At 42.9% G+C, this 20,903-nt stretch overlaps 1 protein-coding gene across 2 annotated transcripts in view; it reads right to left on the reverse strand.

Moving 5' to 3' along the window:
* Positions 1-20,903, reverse strand: part of itgb6 (integrin, beta 6) — a 105,027-nt gene that overhangs the window by 41,254 nt on the left and 42,870 nt on the right. For both annotated transcript variants that reach the window (XR_015078192.1, XM_085986390.1), the window contains exons 9-12: positions 17,525-17,659; positions 16,337-16,754; positions 11,218-11,440; positions 6,684-6,781 (exon numbers count right to left, since the gene is read on the reverse strand). Coding sequence is in view for 1 of the 2 variants with exons in the window: in XM_085986390.1 (XP_085842516.1) it covers positions 6,684-6,781; positions 11,218-11,440; positions 16,337-16,754; positions 17,525-17,659 (874 nt within the window). In the remaining variant the exon portion in view is untranslated. The remainder of the gene's footprint in view (positions 1-6,683; positions 6,782-11,217; positions 11,441-16,336; positions 16,755-17,524; positions 17,660-20,903) is intronic.

A 20,903-nucleotide genomic window follows, 5' to 3' on the forward strand; every position in this document is an offset into this window, starting at 1 on the left:
AATCTGTGTCCTCTGGTTCTTGACCCTTCCGCCAATGGGAACAGTTTCTCTCTATCTACTCTGTCCAGACCCCTCATGATTTTGAACACCTTTATCAAATCTCCTTTCAACCTTCTCTGCTCTAAGGAGAACAACCCCAGCTTCTCCAGTCTATCCACGTAACTGAAGTCCCTCATCCCTGGAATCATTCTTGTACATCTTTTCTGCATCCTCTCTAAGGCCTTCACATCCTTCCTAAAGTGCGGTGCCCAGAATTGAACACAATACTCCAGCTGAGGCCAAACCATTGTATTATAAAGGTTCATCATAACTTCTTTGCTTTTGTACTCTATGCCTCTATTTATGAAGCCCAGTATCCCGTATGCTTTTTTAACCGCTTTCTCAACCTGCCCTGCCACCTTCAATGATTTGTGCACATATACCCCCAGGTCTCTCTGCTCATGCACCCCTTTTAGGATTGTACCCTTTAGTTTATATTGCCTCTCCTCGTTCTTCCTACCAAAATGTATCACTTCGCACTTTTCTGCGTTAAATTTCATCTGCCATATGTCTGCCCATTTCATCAGCCTGTCTATGTCCTCTTGAAGTCTATCACTATCCTCCTCACTGTTCATTATACTTCCAAGTTTTGTGTCATCTGCAAATTTTGAAATTGTGCCCCCAAGTCCAAGTCATTAATATATATCAAGAAAAGCAATGGTCCTAGTACCGACCCTTGGGGAACCCCACTGTGTACCTTCCTCCAGACCGAAAAACAACCATTCACCAATACTCTCTGTTTCCTGTCACTTAGCCAATTTTGTATCCATGCTGCCACTGTCCGTTTTATTCCATGGGCTTCAACTTTGCTGGTAAGCCTATTATGTGGCACTTTATCAAACGCCTTTTGGAAGTCCATATACACATCAACCGCATTGCCCTCATCAATCCTCACTGTTACCTCATCAAAAAACTTGATCAAGTTAGTTAAACACGATTTGCCTTTAACAAATCCGTGCTGGCTTTCCTTAATTAATCCACACTTGTCCAAGTGACTGTTAACTTTGTCCTTGATTATTATTTCCAAAAGCTTCCCCACTACTGAGGTTAAACTGACTGGCCTGTAGTTGCTGGGTTTATCTTTGCACCCTTTTTTGAACAAGGGTGTAACATTTGCAATTCTCCAGTCCTCTGGCACCACCCCCGTATCTAAGGAGGATTGGAAGATTATGGCCAGTACCTCCGCGATCTCCTCCTTAACCTCCCTCAGCATCCGAGGATGCACCCCATCCGGTCCTGGTGACTTATCTACTTTAAGTACAGCCAGCCTTTCTAGTACCACCTCTTTATCAATTTTTATCTCATCCAGTATCTCCACTACCTCCTCTTTCACTATGACTTTGGCAGCATCTTCTTCCTTGATGAAGACAGATGCAAAGCACTCGTTTAATACCTCAGCCATGCCCTCTGCCTCCATGCGTAGGTCTCCTTTTTGGTCACTAATCAGCCCTACCCCTCCTCTTACTATCCGTTTATTATTTATATGCCTATAGAAGACTTTTGAATTCATTTTTATGCTAGCTGCCAATCTATTCTCATACTCTCTCTTTGCCCCTCTTATTTTCTTTTTCACTTCCCCTCTGAACATTCTATCTTCAGCTTGATTCTCACTTGTATTCTCAACCTGACATCTATCATACACGCCCTTTTTCTGCTTCATCTTACTCTCTGGGCAGGATTTTCATTGGGCCGTGGAGGCGGGAGTGGCGGTGTGTAGGGGGTTAAAATCCCGAAATCGGGGGTCGCAAACCCATCTCGCCCCCAACCCGCTCCATGTCAGTTTCAAAGGAGGCGGGTACCCGCCCCGCACTGGGACCCGCCCCCCCGAGGCGGGAAGGGGATTAGTGCCAATTAACTGCCTGTTAACAGGTAGTTTTTAGCCTAATCCCTATTTTTTTTTTTATTCATTGATGGGATCTGGGCGTCGCTGGCTGGCTAGGCCTGCATTTAGTGCCCATCCCTAATTGCCCTTGAGAAGATGGTGGTGAGCCACGTTCTTGAACCGCTGCAGTCCATATGGTGTAGGTACACCCACAATGCTGTTAGGAAGGGAGTTCCAGGATTTTGGCCCAGCGACAGTGAAGGAACGGCGATACAGGTCCAAGTCAGGATGGTGTGTGGCTTGGAGGGGAACTTGTAGGTGGTGATGTTCCCATGCGTCTGCTGCCCTTGTCCTTCTAAGTGGTAGAGGTCGCGGGTTTGGAAGGTGCTGTTGAAGGGGCTTTGGCGAGTTGCTGCAGTGCATCTTGTAGATGGTACACACTGCAGCCACAGTGCGCCGGTGGTGGAGGAAGTGAATGTTGAAGGTGGTGGATGGAGTGCCAATCAAGCGGGCTGCTTTATCCTGAATGGTGTCGAGCTTCTTGAGTGTTGTTGGAGCTGCACTCATCCAGGCAAGTGGAGAGTATTCCATCACACTCCTGACTTGTGCCTTGTAGATGGTGGAAAGGCTTTGGGGAGTCAGGAGGTGAGACACTCGCCACAGAATTCCCAGCCTCTGGCCTGCTCTTGTAGCCACAGTATTTATATGGCTGGTCCAGTTCAGTTTCTGATCAATGGTAACCCCCAGGATGTTGATAGTGGGGGATTCAGCGATGGTAATGCCATTGAATGTCAAGGGGAGATGGTTAGAGTCTCGCTTGTTGGAGATGGTCATTGCCTGGCACTTGTGTGGTGCGAATGTTACTTGTCACTTGTCAGCCCAAGTCTGAATGTTGTCCAGGTCTTGCTGCATATGGACACGGACTGCGTCAGTATCTGACGAGTCTCGAATGGTTCTGAACAGTGTGCAATCATCAGCGAACATCCCCACTTCTGACCTTATGATGGAGGGAAGGTCATTGATGAAACAGCTGAAGATGGTTGGGCCTAGGACACTGCCCTGAGGAACTCCTGCAGTGATGTCATGTGATTGAGATGAATGACCTCCAACAACCACAGCCAACTTCCTTTGTGCTAGGTATGATTCCAACCAATGGAGAGTTTTCCCCTTGATTCCCATTGACTTCAGTTTTGCTAGGGCTCCTTGATGCCACACTCGATCAAATGCTGCCTTGATGTCAAGGGCAGTCACTCTCACCTCACCTCTTGAGTTCAGCTCTTTTGTCCGTGTTTGGACCAAGGCTGTAATGAGGTCAGGAGCTGAGTGGCCCTGGCGGAACCCAAACTGGGCGTCAGTTAGCAGGTTATTGCTGAGTAAGTGCCGCTTGATAGCACTGTCGACGACACCTTCCATCACTTTGCTGATGATTGAGAGTAGACTGATGGGACGGTAATTGGCCGGGTCGGATTTGTCCTGCTTTTTGTAGACAGGACATACTTGGGCAATTTTCCACATTGCCGGGTAGATGCCAGTGTTGTAGCTGTACTGGAACAGCTTGGCTAGGGGCGCAGCTAGTTCTGGAGCACAAGTCTTCAGTACTATTGCCGGAATGTTGTCAGGGCCCATAGCCTTTGCAGTATCATTATTTTTAATGTTGAAGTGTGGGATTCCCGACGGCTCCAAACCACGCCAAGTTAGAGGAGGCGGACCGTGGGATGAAGGGCTTGGAGGGGTTGAGATATCCGGTGTTCAGGTGAGTGATGGGTGCATGAGTGCAAAGGTAAGTGTGTTTGGTGTGTGTAAAGTGTTTAAATAAGTTTTACATACCTTTTCTTACTTTTACAGCCTTCCTTCCTTCAGGTCTCGGGAGTCCCTCATCTCACCGGCACAGAAAGCAGAATGGCTGTGAGCTGTCAAAAATTGCAGCATTCAGCTTTCTGTTCCGGGGAGATCTCTAAATCATTCTGAGAGGAAGGAATTAACTTAGAATACAGATTGTCAGTGTTTGACAGCTTCAAACAGCTGTGAAATGCTGATATTTCATCTGTCAAAAGGTCTTGACAGATGAAATATCAATCTGTGATGTCACCTGTTGCCGGGTGGCCCCTAATTGGCCTGCTGAGCCTGCTGGGCGGGCTGAACAAGGTCAATCAAGTCAAAATCATGTGGGTTGGCTAGAACTCGATGGAGGCGAGTTGTACTCCCGCCTCCTACCTGACTCCTCAATGAAAATCCAGCCCTCTATCTCTTTTGTCATCCAGGGAGCTCTGGCTTTAGTTGCCCTACCTTTCCTCCTTGTGGGAATGTACCTCAACTGTACCCGAACCATCTCCTCTTTAAAGGCAGCCCATTGTTCAATTACAATTTTTGATTCCAGTTTACCCAGGCCAGATCCATTCTCAACCCACTGATATTTGCCTTCCTCCAATTAAGTATTTTTACTCCAGATTGGTCCCTGTCTTTTTCCATAGCTAACCTATACCTTGTGATACTATGATCACTGTTCCCTAAATGTTCCTCTACTGATACTTGCTCAACTTGACCTACCTCATTCCCCAGAACCAGATCTAGCAATGCCTCCTTCCTCGTTGGGCTGGAAATGTACTGATCAGGAGGTGAAATTGGTCAGTGCCAGTAGTGCAAAATGGGCTGAGAGCGAATTGACAGCATGATTACACCGTGTCCGATTTTATTTTCCATAGACTTCAATGAAAAAGAAAATCAGGCACGTGTAAAACAGGCTGTCGATTATCGGTCAGTCCATTTTGCGCTACTGGCGTTGACCAGTTTCGCCCTCCATAAAATCTTATAACACAAAAAGAGGCCTTTCAGTCCATCATGCCTATGCTGACTCTCTGAGCGAGCTTCCACCTAGTCCCATTCCCCTGCCTTTTCCCCATACCATTTTAAGTTTTTCTTCTTTGAATATTTATCTACTTTCCTTTTAAAAGGTAATATGGATTCCGTTTGCAGCACTGTTTCTCTTAGGGCATTCCATATCTTAACAACCCTCTGTGTAAAAAAATTAATTTGCCATACTTTTCCCTTTGTAAATCCAAGTCTTTCTTTCTTTCTTTATTGCATATACACATCATCTACTGCATTTCCTTTATGAATACACTCCATTTTTTCCTCAAAGAACCAATAAATTCATCAGACATGACTTTCCCTTTACAAATTCATGCTGCCTGTTCTTAATTAACCCAGGTCTTTCTAGGTAAAGATTAATTTTATCTCATATTATGGCCCTTAGAAGCTTACCCATTATCAATGTTAGGCTAGTTTATCCCTTTCTCAGCCTTAGCTCAGTGGTAGCAGTCTCATCAAGTCCAATTCCAGAGACTTGAGCACATAATCCAGGCTGCCGATTCACTGCAGTACTGTGGGAGTGCTGCACTGTCGGAGGTGCCGTCTTTTTGATGGGAAGTTAAACCAAGGCCCCGTCTACCCTCTCAGATGGACATAAAAAATCCCACGGCACTATTCGAAGAAGAACAGGAAGTTTTTCCAATGTCCAGCCAACGCCACCAAAAAAAACAGATTACCTGGTCATTATCTCATTGCTATTTGTGGGCAAATTGACTGCTGCATTTCCCTACATTACAACAGTGACTACACTTCAAAAATACTTATTTGGTTGTAAAGTGCTTTGTGATGTCCTGAGATCACAAAAGGCACTACATAAATGCAAGTTCTTTCTTTGCTTTCTCCCTTTTTGAACACATTGTTACATTGGCAACCCTTCAACCCTCTAGCAGAATACACAAATCTAATATTACCATTATATAATAACCATAAGATAATATCTTCATCTGAAAACACTTCTGCAGCTTGGTTTCTTTTTTTAATTAATTTTTCTAGAACTGAAGCTGATACAATGGATTTTTATACCTTTGCCCTCACATTACATAGAAATACCAACTGAATGATTCTTATTCACTGTTTATTAGGCAGTGTAAATATTTTAAAAGTTACTATGCAGGACCATTATGGAGTAAAATGAAATAAATTATGGTTTTGCAAAACTAATAATCATGACATTTTGCACTTTTTAATGTTTGGTTGGGACTAGGACTCCCTCCTCAAAGGGATTTATTCAAAAAGAACAGAAACACCTAAAATGCCCTCTTTAATACACTTCTTTCTTAAAGAAGGGAAATATCTCAATTTGTAGCATTGGGTAGCACCATAGGAATGCCCCAGAGGACTGAAATAAGTTCACATTCCCTACTTTTTCTGTTTTTTTTCTCCCCCCACTTTCCTCCTGAGGTTAGTAACTTATGCTGGGGTATAGTTCCATAGATCCCACCATAGAATGCAAAGACCATTCTTCATTTATTTGACAATTGGGAGTCAGGCTTGATCATGTCCTTGCCTAATGCATGGACTGAGCGCTTTCAGAAGGGGTCACTGGATAATGATCATGAATGTGAACTCTGGCTGAGGTCTCTTTAATGTTGCTACCACTTCCTTGGCTGAGACCAGCTAACAACAACTAGTGCTGTTGTAAAGGAAGCAGATTAACATGAATATTTATTTATGATCACTGGAAGTTTGAATCAAATGTAAATTTATAACTGATTTCCATGAAAATCTATGCTGCAAATATTGGAAATCTGCAGTAGGCTTGAAAGAAAAGCAGATCCTCTGTGTCTTGGATTTGTGATCGTTCTACATATTTTGAGTTGATCTTGACTGTCTCAACTCCACAGGTCCCCAGAGTTTAAAACAGTGAGCTACATCAAAATAGTGAATTGAATTCAAGCAAAATAATTCTGAGCTAGTTTTGTTTTTATTTTAGTGCAAAAGTCGTATTTACTACCTGCTGTTTGATTGACTGTGGAATCAACTACCATACATTTTTCTTGGCATTCTTCTGCTGATCCATCCACACTAGACAGGTGACACTCAACACAGCTCCTGCAAAAGAAATATAATCATGCACATCAATAACTGCCAGGCTTTTGTCTTTATCATTAAAAGATGAAACATATATGTTCCTTAAGGTTTAGGAACCGACTTTGTACAATGGCAAGTGTAATGTATATCCAGCTATACAAAATACCTTTGGGGACTTTTTAAGGCAAGTATCCAGATACTCACATTTACACAGTTGATACTTGACAGGCATTATTCAAAAGAGAATTTCCCTCAGAGGAGCCAGGGTATTTAAAAAAAGACGCTCCTGGCATATTCTTTGCAGATAAGAAAGCTTTAGATATTCATGTTTTTTTTAAAAAAGCATTTCATGTCACATGAAATAATAGGGTATGTTTTCAAAACAGCTACAGAATCCCCTTCGAGACATGTAGTTATATCATAAATTATCTTTGAGACAAAACTGTGCCAAAGGGCTATTTAAAAAAAAGAACTTGCTTGCAAGATAGCAGAGGACAAATAGCATTCCACTGTTCGGAACAGGGATGTGCTAAATATCTCTAACTGTAGCAACCTTTCGAATTGTTATATGAAAACATTAAAGGCAGGCCTTTATGGGATTCTATGGGATGTTGGAAAAAGTAAGAAGAGTATTTTTTTAAAGCATCATTACTTTCCGTTTTGGTGAGGAATAACTAATTTCTGCATTAGATAACTAAGTTCAAAATAATGGCCCAGATATTCCGAACCCTACGGGTGTGTATGTGCTGTGTACCCACCCGTAGGGACATCGGAAATGCCGGTTTCAGGCATGCACAGCGCATGCACTGAAAACCGGCATTTCGATCTGTCAAGAATGCTCTTGACAGATCCTCCGGCTGCCCTGGAGAAGGGCCTCTGCGGGTGGAAAGTTCCGCTTTTTGGAGACCCTCCGCCCGCAGAAAACCCTTACAATTCTTACGCCTGGTAAAAGCAGACGTAAGGCCTGCTTTTACCAGGGTAAGAGTTGAAAAAAGTTTTTTTTTTTATTTCACTGATTTATCATTTTAAAATAGTTTTAAAAAGGTAAGTTTATTTATAGCCCCGTAAAAAACTTTAATTTTTTTTTCAAAAAATTTAATTTTTGTTTAAAATGTTAAATTTATTGTAATTTATTAAAGTCATTAAAAAATTTGATTAAAAAAAAAATTTATTTAAAGTTTTACATACTATATTTTTGGGGTGATCTGCATTCATATATTTGACAGGTCTTCCTGTCAAGTGTATGAAGGGAGATTCCCTTCTTTGATTGGCTCCCCATGGCCCACGTGATCCCAGGGACGCTGCGAGCTACATGCGCCTCTGGGATACGTGGGCCCTGCGCATTTGGAGTTTGGAGAGGCCCAGGATCAGAAGCGCGTGTGTCCCGGGAGCACTCAGGTGAGGGCGTAGATTTTTCCAGATGAGGCCTGCGATCAGAAAATACGGGCCAATAGGTCTTTATATCTTGACATTTTACAATTACCCTTATGTAAAGCAAAGTCTAGGACCAACTCAAGCAATTTTAAGATACAGATGAATTATATTATTAAAGTAGAATAGCACATACAGGATGCAAGCCGACACTTTGGGCTGGACTTTTTCTGCGGTGGCGGGATAGTTGGTTGCCGGGTTCCGGTCCCGCACCTGGCAGCTGCCGTTCTGTCAAAGGGATTTCCCCTTGATTGGACTTGTTAAGCCCGCCCTGCAGGCTTCCTGGCTGATTAACAGGAAGCGGGTCTGATGATGTCATTTGATGAAGCATCATCAGCTGGTTCACTTAAAGGGACCACGGCCACATTGAGTTTGACAGTTGTTCTGTCAGTGTTCTACAGCATTGAGGTGCTGCAAACATTGACAAGCACTGCACAAATGTGGACGGTCACAGCACGCAGGGAGGTTCTCTTCCCTTCCAAGGGCAGAAGAGACCTCCCCAGAACACCAACACAGCCTGGTTACACATTGCACAGGGGGGCAAAAGCAGGGATGTCGTCAGGAGTCCCTGGCTGCAGTGGTGGCAACCTTTCAATGATCTCAGTGGATCACGAAACGTTACTACAAAGCCACACTCAAACTCACCCTGCTGTGCCACTCAACACATCCCCATCACTTCCATACGCTTCTCCTGCACATCCTTACGCACACCAACTTACCTTGCACCTCCACCCAACCCTCTCTATATACATTAACACTTCCCCATCTCACTAGCCACCCCTCACACTGACCCTCATCCTACTGCAAGCATACCATGGCTCTAAACACTTGCAAGCTAAAGAAATCTATATGGGGGGAAAAATTTGGTTGCTTTGCGCCTCCCGTTAGCGCCCCTTGGGTTGCTAATGGGACGCTAAACAATTAGCACCCGGGCGCAGCGCCGCTGACGCCTCCCGCGAAATTCAGCGGGAGGTTAGCAGTGGTGGTAGCCGGTAGCACCCTGCAGCGCTGCACCTCCAGCGATGACATCATCACTGTGCACAGCACCCCGCTCGCGCCCCGGCCGCAAATTTGGTTAGTGCCCCCTGACCTACCGCCGGACGTTATGTCCAACAGGGTCAGGGGGACGTTTTTGCGGCCGGGGCGGCGGTAATTAAAGTGCAGGCGGCCATTTATTTTTTTGGGCCACCTGCCAGCACCCGGCCCTTCTGGCCTCCTCCTGCAGGGTTTCGGCTGCGATCCGTCAACCCGGCAATCCTCTTGAGTGCAGGGCTCTTTTGCCGGCACCCCGCTCCCCGGTGGTCCAGCAGGGCCCCGGTGCATGCTGCACTAGGCTCCTCCCCTTTAATCAGGGGAGGGAGGCTTGCAGCCTTATTCTCTGACTATATAAGCTGTGTCTTTATGCATTTCTCCACTTCACCTGAAGAAGGAGCAGCGCTCCGAAAGCTTGTGATTTCAAATAAAGCTGTTGGACTATAACCTGGTGTTGTGTGACTTCTTACATTTGTCCACCCTGGCGTGAGTTGAGTCTGCTCTGATGTATCTGATAAGCTGACAGCTGCAGAAGTGGTGTAAAGGATGCTATGTTGTAGATGGTCAGTTTCAGAGCACAGAAACTGTTGGTTACTGCATTTGTAAGACATATATGCGGGAAAATTGGCTCGCGCCTCCTTTGGGGCGATAACTTCGCTGTAGCACCCCAAAAAAGTTAGTGCCCTCGCGCCCGAAATTGAATGGTAGCCCCCCAAGCAGGAGGCGGGGTGCTACTGGAGGCACTCACCCTCCCTCTTGGGGCGCTCCCATTGAAAATCACAGTGCTACGTCCAACTCCGGCATCTCTACACCACGCCAGGGTGAGCTGGCATGTTCCCCGAGTAGCGGGTAACCCATGGGGGAGCACGTAAAATTGGAAGGAAGCCTCAAAATACCATTAAATTGACTGTTAACAAGCCATTTAATGAGCTCAATTGTCTCCCCCGCCGATTGGTGTCCGTTCAATTCTCCGCTGACTGACCCAACACCTGGGAGACTCGAGTGGAGGCGGGTTGACAGCAGGTTTCCTACCCACTGTCAATCTTTGTTATTTTGACAGTGGACCCGCCACCCCAAACCCACCCTCAGAGCACCGGCAAAATCCAGCCCTTTAACTCTGACCACTTAGCAATGTGAAATAAGAGAAATGAGAAAAACACTGCTTTACAACTTAAAACATTAAACACACAAGTTCATGATTTAAACTATTTGAACCTACTTTAGAGTGTAAATTATAAATCCCTTCCTGTAGAAAAACTAGGTTTTGAACCAATTGAGGCAGTGTGAAGGTAGCCTTTAATGAAATCATTTACAACGACCCATCCATAACAGATCAAATTCCAACCAATCTTTCACCTTGTTTGCTGTTTCTTCGCTCAGAAAATCTGGTATTTATACATAGCTTCTGATGGTTAATGGTTGATCATGTTACACTGTTCCAAGTAAAATGGAAATATGGCAAGTGGGATTTAAAGCAACACGTCAATTCCACCATGTCAGCTTGGATCAATGCTCGCATTCTTACCTGAGTCAGACAGTCATAGGTGGAAGCCCCGCTCCAGAGCCTTGAGCACATAATCTAGGCTGACACTTCAGTGCAGTACTGAGGAAGTGCTGCACTGTCAGAGGTGCCGTCATTTGGGTGAGATGTTAAATCGATACTCCATCTACCCTCTCAGGTGGACGTAAAAGATCCCTTTGCACTTTGCTCCTCATATCCTGGCCAACATTTTTCCCTCAACCAACATCACCAAAACAGATTTATCTGGTCATTTATCTCATTAGTGTTTGTGGGACCTTGCTGTATGCAATTAACTGCCAAGTTGCCCTACAGTACAACAGTGACTACACTTCAAATAATAAGTAATCGACTGTGAAGCACTTTGAATGTCCCAAATGCAAGTTTTTTTTTTCTTTCTTTGTTGATTTTTGGTTGTGGCACACTAGTTGGCTATTCTCCAGATAATCTTTTCCTACCAAGCAGTGGAGATTACCGTTTAGAAGTGCAGGGGTCGTAACAAGTTGGACATTTTTCACATTTATCCCCAGAGGCCCCTGGGTGTGTGCAGGCACATTTGCCACAGATGCACTCTCCACGTCCACTACATAGGACTCCATCTTCAGAAATACAGAGGTCTGTATTTGTGCTGCAATTACAATATTCACCAATCCATCCTTGGTGACAATGGCATTCCCCACAATCACATAGCCCATGGCCTAGGAAAGAAAATGATAATTACACCTTTGATGAGAATCAATGTAACTCAAACTTTCATAGCAAACTATCCATATTTTCAGCACAAGATGGGTTAAAACATGTTGCACTGGAAATGTCAATTAGAGGGCTTAATAGATATAAGTACTGAATCCAAATATTAATTTAATTGGCTGATTTGAATTACTCTGAAAGAATTCTAAATAGGCTTAGCCTGGGCCAGTTTGAATGTCCTATTAAACAAATATATATAGGGATAAAATATCTCTCTGAGTCAGAAAGCTAAGTGTTCAAGCCTCACCACAGACTCGAACATAATCTAGGCTGAGACTAATACAGCACTGAAGGAGCGCTGCATTGTCAGAGGTGCCATCTATTAGAAAAGATATTAAACCAAAGCCCCATCTGCCTGTTGAGGTGGATGTAAAAGTTCCCATGCCGCTATTCAAAGAAGAGCAGATGAGTTCTCCTGGTGTTCTGGCCAATGTTTATCTCTCAACCAACACCACGAAACACAGATTAAACTGGTCTTTTATCTCATTTGCTGTTTGTGGGACTTCGCTGTGTGCAAATGGGTTGTCACATTTGCCTGAATAAGGACAGTGGCTACATTATACTTCATTGGTTATGAAGCATTTTGGGATGTCCTGATGATATCAAAGGCCCTATATAAATTCTTTATTTCTGTTTAAATGGATGCCAGTTTCATGGTCTGTTTATGATGGTGGTCTATTGGGAGATTCGGCACCAGCTGGAGTATTGTGTCCAGTTCTGGGCACCACACTTTAGGAAAGATGTGAAAGCTTTGGAGAGGGTACAGAGATTTACTAGAATAGTTCCAGGGATGAGGGATTACAGTTACGTGGATAGACTGGAGAAGCTGGAGTTGTCCTCCTTAGAGCAGAGAAGGCTAAGAGGAGATTGGATCGAAGTGTTTAAAATCATGAAGGGTTTAGATGAAGTAAAAAAGATTTAAAGAAAAACTGTTTCCAGTGGCTGAAGGGTCGCTAACCAGAGAGCACAGATTTAAGGTGATGGGTAAAAAAAAGAGGTGACATGAGAAAAAACTTTTTTACGCAATGAGTGATTGGGATTTGGAATGCATTGCCTGATAGGGCGGTGGATACAGATTCAATAGTAGCCTTCAAAAGGGGATTGGATAAGTACTTGAAGAAAAAAAAATGCAGGGATATGGGGAAAGAGCGAGGAGTAGAACTAACTGGCTTGCTCTTTGAAAGAGCTGGCACAGACTCGATGGGCCGAATGGCCTCCTTCTGTACTATTCTATGATTTTATGATTGTTTATCATGATGATTTAATGGTAGAAACATACATTGGATCTGATAATCTAATGAAGCTGCATGCACCTAATCTTGAATGGAGTCAAACTCAATGTCTGAGGTTTAATATCTGCTCTCTGTTGAATTAGCTGACCTTAGATAAGGTTATAGTGGCAGTGCTTCATTTAGTCTGTGTTCCATGGCTGGAGCGAGGAAAATCAGTCAGGGCTCCTGCTCTCAATCATTATAAACTTTGCAGGAAAAGTGCTCGTATGTGTTTATTGGGTGAGGACAGAATCAGACAAGACATTGTGTCTATGAGGCATGGCATTCAAGAAGAATATAACCTTCTTAGTATCCTTCTGTGGAAGCAACTGATCCTGGATGTCCAAAGAAATGAGTTTTACCAGTTGTATTTTGATTAAATATTGGGAAGACCAAAGCCATTGTTTTCGGTCCCTGCCACAAACTCCGTTCCCGAGCCACTGACTCCATCCCTCTCCCTAACATTTGTCTGAGGCTGATCCACACTGTTTGCAACTTTGGTGTCATATTTGACCCTGAAATGAGCTTCCGACCACATATCTGCGGCATAACTAAGACCGCCTATTTCCACCTCTGTAACATCGCCCGTCTCCACCCCTGCCTCAGTTCATCTGCTGCTGAAACCCTCATCCATGCCTTTGTTACCTCTAGACTTGACTATTGCAACACACTCCTGGCTGGCCACCCACGTTCTACCCTATGTAAACTTGAGGTCATCCAAAACTTGGCTGCCCGTGTCCTAACTCGCACCAAATCCCGTTCACCCATCACCCCTGTAGCTCGCTGACCTACACTGGCTCCCGGTTAAGCAACGCCTCGATTTCAAAAATCTCATCCTTGTTTTCAAATTCCTCCATGGCCTCACCCCTACTTATCTCTGTAATCTCCTCCAGCCCCACAACCCCGCGATATCTGCGCTCCTCTAATTCTGCCCTCTTGAGCATCCCTGATTTATAATCGCTCAACCTTTGGTGGCCATGCCTTCTGTTGCCTAGGCCTTAAGCTCTGGAATTCCCTGCCTACACCACTCCGCCTCTCTACCTCGCTTTCCTCCTTTAAGACGCTCCTTAAAACGCTGTTTGACCAAGCTTTTGTTCATCTGCCCTAATTTCTCCTTATATAGCTTGGTGTCAAATTTTTTGTCTTACAATACTCCTGTGAAGCGCCTTGGGATGTTTTACTACATTAAAGGTGCTATATAAATACAAGTTGTTGTTGTTGATTTGACAGAGGTATAAACATTAATCAAGTCTGTATTAGAATAATCCTAAACCTCTTTGCAGCTGGATTTGACATTTTGCATCCCCTCATCCAAACCAAATATAAGAACTTTGAAAATTTAATCCAATCTGACAGAATTGAGTCAGCATTTTTTTGCATTAAGTCAATATTGTTGCCAATCTTGTCAATGTGTTTTCTCATATCCAAGCAACACACTTTGCTGGATCGCCCTTGTTGTCAATAGAATTTGCCAAACCTCACCTAAGGCCACTTGGGTAATTATGGAGAGGAACGATTACCTATTTATTGTGTGGCGCTGTTACACAACAATCCATCATGCCACATTACCAGATGACAAACTATAAACTGTCCCACAAAACCTACTCTTAGCTCAACGACTAATCAGTGAATGAGGATGCGGAGGCTAATTACAGTGTTAGCCTTGGCTCAGTGATAGCACTCTCACCTCTGAGCCCCTCAACCAAAACCAAAAAATGATTATCTGGTCGCTTATTTCATTGTTGTTTGTAGGAACTTGCTGTGCACAATCTGGCTGCTGCGTTTCCTACATTACATTAGTGAGTACAGTTCAAAAGTACTTCATTGGCTGTGAAGCACTTTGGAATGTCCTGGGATCGTGAAAGGTGCTTTATAAATGTAAGTTGTTTCTTTCTTAATGACTAAAAGATGTGTTTGCCCTTCTTCAAAAAAAGCTGTGGAAAAATAAAATATATTTAGAAATTTGCAATTCTTTATATGTGAGAGTTGGAGAAGGAAAATAATAAAAATATTCTGTGGTTACATGAAAGCATTATTGAAATTGGCGAAGGGATGAACAGCAGGAAACAGCATCTGAAAGAAGGTTTATATATTAGACAGATGATGGTATCAAAAGCAATATACTTTTGATCTGAATTTCCCAATGTGTTGGATTACTACCAGGAAACAAAATAGTACACCCAACGGCTACATGGTGATATTGCATAATTTTATAGAGTTAACCCTCCTAGCACAGAGGTTTGCGTGACAGGAATGCATATAAAACATCCAGGCACAGAGGTCAATGGCCTGATTCACAGCATGCATGATTTTCTAACCATTAAGACCAAAATGAAACTTAATTTAATCAATACCAAGGTAAGTTCTGAAAAATTGAACATGGCACCTGATTAAAAACTGTCTCGACTTTAGTCATGCTAAGCAGGTTTGTTTACCTGAAATGCAAAGTGGAATTTAAACCAGCACTAACCAAGACTCAAACACAATTTGTAGCAAAAACATGGAAAATAGCATTGCACTGGAGCACACAGCAGTTATACCCTCCACCAAGGGGAAATTGAGCCCAACATTCCTTAGGTGCCCATAGATGTTTTACAAAACATTCATGTGGATTTTACACAGATTTTGGTAGATCCTGAACATAGCTAATCACTAAATTTCCTAAAGCAGTCAAGTTCAAAAGGAGGCATCAGGAATGTACAAATTAAAGCCGATATCTGTCAAATCACAAAAAAACTAAATTAGAAGAAAACTTTTTTTAAGAATTAAATTCACAAAAATACTTTTTAACCAAATTGTTTCAGTTACATTAATTGAGGCTTCAATCTTTATATTAACAACTATATATGGATATTTCAACTATTCTCTTTGTACATTCACCGGTAGGAACTTTCTGAGGCCCTGCACCACCTTGCAGGGCCTTGCAGACAGCGGGCGACTTATTGGATAACAGAAGGTACTTTTCTGTTGTGTATAAGGCCCTGCCAGTGGCAAGGGGCTCCGAAGGTTTCACTCATAACATGAGTAAGTGACTTTCACATTCCATAGTAATTTTAATTGTCAAAATTCTTGATATCAAAATGGGGCTGGGGAACTTAAGCTATGGAATACCATCAGCCACAATAAATATGATTATGATGGTACTTAATGCAGCTTGCTACTTCCATCAGAATTGGCACTTAAAACATTAGCCAGCCTATCTTTTGTGGCAAATAGACCTTATTTGAAAACCTAGAGAGTACAACTCTGTACCACTCCTTTATGAAACATTCTACCTGAATGTAACTGGCTGAACACGATAGAATGAACACTTTGTGTAAGCTTGGCAATGTCTTGTGAATGCACCGTCTGTCATGTACACTATAGACTTAGTTTATTCATCATTCTTCATAAGCAAAATGTTTACTTATGAGTCATTCTAAGTCAATACTGGACCTTCAAATTGAGCATACTTGTATTTATTGCAGGTTCCGAGATAAATGTGATTGAGGTTAAAAAGTCAGAAATGTACTGTATAGATACTGTATCAAACTGTCTAAAGAATAATTGGATTCAAAGTAAAACTTTACATACCTCCACACTGAAGCCCTTTAAATCGCTCACAGGAAAAGTCATCACATTCACAATAGGCACCATATATTTGTCCAAACTCAGATGGATGACAGGCACACTGCCCACAGTAGCAGTCTCCTCGACCATTACAGGAAATGTTCTCCGCACTATGCTTGCAAGTACCCACGCTTATGTTCTCCTCTGTACATTCACAATGAGGACCTAATCGGCCAGCATTGCAAACACATACACCACACTGAAACGAGCCGTTGCCATTGCTACATCTTGAGCTATTGTGCTCTGCATTTGTTTGGCAGCTGCAGCTACAGGCTGGCTGTACTTCGATCTCTAGGGTGTCTCTGAATCCTAAAGGCTTTATTACAATATGCTTAGGTTCCTTCAGACATTCTGCCAATTCTACAGTCACATTGAAAGAAACCTAAAGTTAAATAAAAAATAGTACATTAATATCTCGTGTGAATGTAAATAAAAAAAATAGAAGTGTGATATGCATCCAATCATCCATCACATGATTGGTATTGTTTTATATCATCACATCAGCAAAACATGTACATTATAGATGCTGTTCATATAATTTGTAGTTTCTATTTTTTTTAAATCATTGTAAGTGTGAATGTTTGTTTTCATGTTTTGCTGGTAACTGATTCCTCTGCAGTGACAAGACTCTTTATAGGCTTGATACTGACTGTTAAAAATGATGGGGAAGTGGTGTGCAGTGCTGGCCCTGACTGACACACATCCTCTTTCTAGTTGGGAAGTCATGAGTTATAAAATCCTTCTGATGTAATGATCCTTGCTGATGGAAGCAGTTGAGGCATTCACATTCCCTCACTACTGTCCTTGCAATAGGGCAGTTATATGACTGTGATACACTCCTGAGTTGGTCAGTAAGATCTATCCTCAGTTTCTTTCAGCAGAAGTAAGGAAAGGGGCAGTACTTTGAGGAAGCAAAGTAACTTTGAGTAATAGGTATTGATTTCTTTAAGTGCTAAGCGTACTCTTATGTCTATTTTGTTTTTGCATTGCAGTGCTAAATTCCTTTCTATTGTAATGCTTGAAACTGGCTATATTGGGAGACAATGGTAGAGTGTCAAGGTATTAACAGTGACAATATCAAAAAAAGTGTTCTTCACAGTCAAGCACATGACATTCGGATTTGTTTGTTTAAATAGGAAAACTAAACTGTACCGTATCTCCGATGTAGAGATGAGAGCATTTTTTCTGTCCAGGAAGGATAGTGCCATTTTGACAGATAGCAGTGAAAAAGAACTGCACTCCATCAGTATCTCCTGTCACTTCCAGGTCCACCTCAGACCGCAGCTCCTAAAAAGGCAGGGAAGAGATCATAGAATGTTACACCATAAAGGGAGGCATTTGTCCCATCGTGCATGTGCTGGATCTCTGAAAGAGCTATCCATTTTGTTCCAATTCCATGTCCTTTCCACATACCCTGTTAAATTGTTCTTTTGCAAATATTTGTCCACTTCCCTTTTAAAATCTATTATGGATTCTGCTTCATCAACAGTTTCTGGTAGGGCATCCCCTATCCTAAAAAATGTCTGCATAAAACCATAGAATCTTACAGCACAGGCAGAGGCCATTCAGCCCATTGTGCCTGTGCGAGATAATGAGCCAGAAATTAGGATCGGATGCTTGCCGCGCGTGCAAGCCCCCGATCTGCACTCACCCTGCGCGCTGACATCTGAAGCCCGGGCCTGCTTGCATTTCCTGTCCCTGGCCCGGTTCCGATGTCGGCGCGATGTGCTTACCTGATCCAGCGGCAGAGTTAGTGCGATGTGCCGGCTGGGATCAGGTGAGCACTCTGCAGCCAATCAGGGGAGGGGAAACTCATTCATGAGTTTGATAGTAAAGACTGTCAAACTCATGAAAAGTACAGGCGCCCAAAAGACTAGTTTAACTTTAATTAAAATTTTTAAAAAACATCCCAATAATTAAATAAACTATAAATAACTTTAAAAAAACTATTTAAAACAATTAATAAAATTTTTGAAAAATTTTTTTTTTTACGAATTCGGATCTAAAAATAAACTTACCTTACTGTACAGTCCTTAAAAACAATGAAGCTGTGGAAAAAATGTAATAATTTTAAATAATAGACCACTTACCTTCAAGAATCCACTCCTTACGCCTCCTTTTTTCATTTCCAAAAAGTCCAGGCCCTTGCACACGCGCAAACCTGTCAAAACGAAGGAAGTTCAACGCGTGCGCGCAGAGTCCTGCGTGCATGCATTGGACCTCTTAACCCCTTAGTTCGATGGAGAGGAAATGCCGGTTTCCCGCGCATGCGCTGTGCATGCTGGAATCCGGCAATTCCTCCGGCCACACACGTGAGTACACCGTCCGTACTCACGCGTTGGGAACGGAATTACTGGCCCAATTTGTCCTAACTTCTTTCTTCATTCATTTAGTAATGATCTTAAATTTATGCACTCTAGTTACCAACTCACTAACCAGTGGAAATAATTTTCCCTATTTACCTTATCAAAACTTCTCATAATTTTGAACACCTCAAAAAACAATTTTCATATTTTGCATCCATTGTCAACATACTTGCCTTAGAGGGGTGCAATGAAGGTTCACTGCCGGATCTTTGAAAGAGCTATCAAATTAGTCCCACTGCCCTGCTATTCCCCCAAAGCCCTGCAATTTTTTCCCACTTCAAGTATTTATCCGATTCTCTTTTGAAAGTTATTATTGAATCTGCTTCCACCACCCTTTCAGGTAGTGCATTCCAAATCATGACAACTCGCTGCGAAAAATTTTTTTCCTCATGTCGCCTCTGGTTCTTTTGCCAATTATCTTAAATCTGTGTCCTCTGGTTATCGACCCTACTGCCACTGGAAACAGTTTCTCTTTATTCACTCTATCAAAACCCTTCATGATTTTGAACACTTCTATCAAATCTCCCCTTCTCTGCTCTCGGGGAAACAACCCCAGTTTCTCTAGTCTCTCCATGTACAGGAAACTTTCTGGTATCCGGCACGGACGGGACCGACGTGGTGCCGGTTCATCAAAAATTCCGGATAACTGAACGCTATAGTAAAAGATACGGAGCTGAGAGCTCCGTATAAAGCAACAAACCCTGTTGCTTAGCAACAGCTTCAGAACAACGTCCACAAGTTGCAAGCGTCTCTGTAGCTTAGCAACAGCTGCAGCCACACCCTTGCCTTCCTCCATTTGTTGCTGTGCAAGTAATAAAAGTTACCTGAACCGACTCCTGAATTTTGCTGGTTAACCGACATTTCCGGTTATTTAGGTGCCGGTAAATCAAAAGTTTCCTGTAACTGAAGTCTTTCATCCCTGGTACCAGTCTAGTAAATCTCCTATGCACCCTCTCTAAGGCCTTGACATCCTTCCTAAAGTGTGGTGCCCAGAAATGGACACAGTATTCCAGCTGGGGCCTAACCAATGTTTTATAAAGGTGTAGAATAACTTCCTTGCTTTTGTACTAGAAGCCTCTATTAATAAATCCATGGATCCTGTATGCCTTTTTAACAGCCTTCTCAACTTGTCCTGCCACCTTCAAAGAGCTGTCTATGTACACCCCCGGGTCCATCTGTTCCTGCACCCCCTTTAAAACTGTACCATTCAGTTTATATTGCATCTCCTCATTCTTTCTACCAAAATGAATCACTTCTCACTTCTCTGCATTAAATTTCATCTGCCATGTGTCTGCCCATTTCACCAGTCTGTCTATGTCCTCCTGAATCCTGTTACTACCCTCCTCATTGTTTACTACATTTCTGAGTTTCGTGTCATCTGCAAATTTTGAAACTATGCCCTGCATACCCAAGTCCAGGGCATTAAAATAGATCAAAAAGAGCAGTGGTGCCAACCACCAATCCCTGGGGGACACCACTGCACACTTCCCTTCAGTCTGAAAAACAACCGTTCACCACTACTTGCTGCTTTCTGTCCATTAGACAATTTCATATCTACACAGCAACTGCTCCTTTCATCCCATTGGCTTCAATTTTGCTAACAAGTCTATTATGTGGTACTTTATCAAACACCCTTTGAAAGTCCATATACAGAACATCAACTGCAACCCTCACCATGACTTCCTTATTGGGGGGAATGTGTTAATAGAAGAGAGTCATAGAGTTATACAGCACAGAAAGAGGCCCTTCGGCCCATCGTGTCCACGCCGGCCATCAAGCCCTGTCTATTCTAATCCCATTTTCCAGCACTTGGTCCGTAGCCTTGTATGCTATGGCGTTTCAAGTGCTCATCTAAATGCTTCTTGAATGTTGTGAGGGTTCCTGCCTCTACCACCCTTTCAGGCAGTGAGTTCCAGATTCTAACCACCCTCTGGGTGAAAAAGTTTTTCCTCAAATCCCTTCTAAACATCCTGTCCCTTACCTTGAAACTATGCGCCTTGGTTATTGACCCCTCTACTAAGGGGAAAATTTCCTTTCTATCTACCCTATCTATGCCCCTCATAATTTTTTACACCTCAATCAGGTCCCCCCTCAGCCTTCTCTGCTCTAAGGAAAACAATCCCAGCCTGTTCAGTCTCTCTTCATAGCTGAAGCGTTCCAGCCCA

Source organism: Somniosus microcephalus, chromosome 4, assembly GCF_052327205.1.
Source record: "Somniosus microcephalus isolate GS21.2 chromosome 4, FLI_Smic_1.0, whole genome shotgun sequence".
NCBI classification, from domain to species: Eukaryota; Metazoa; Chordata; class Chondrichthyes; order Squaliformes; family Somniosidae; genus Somniosus; species Somniosus microcephalus.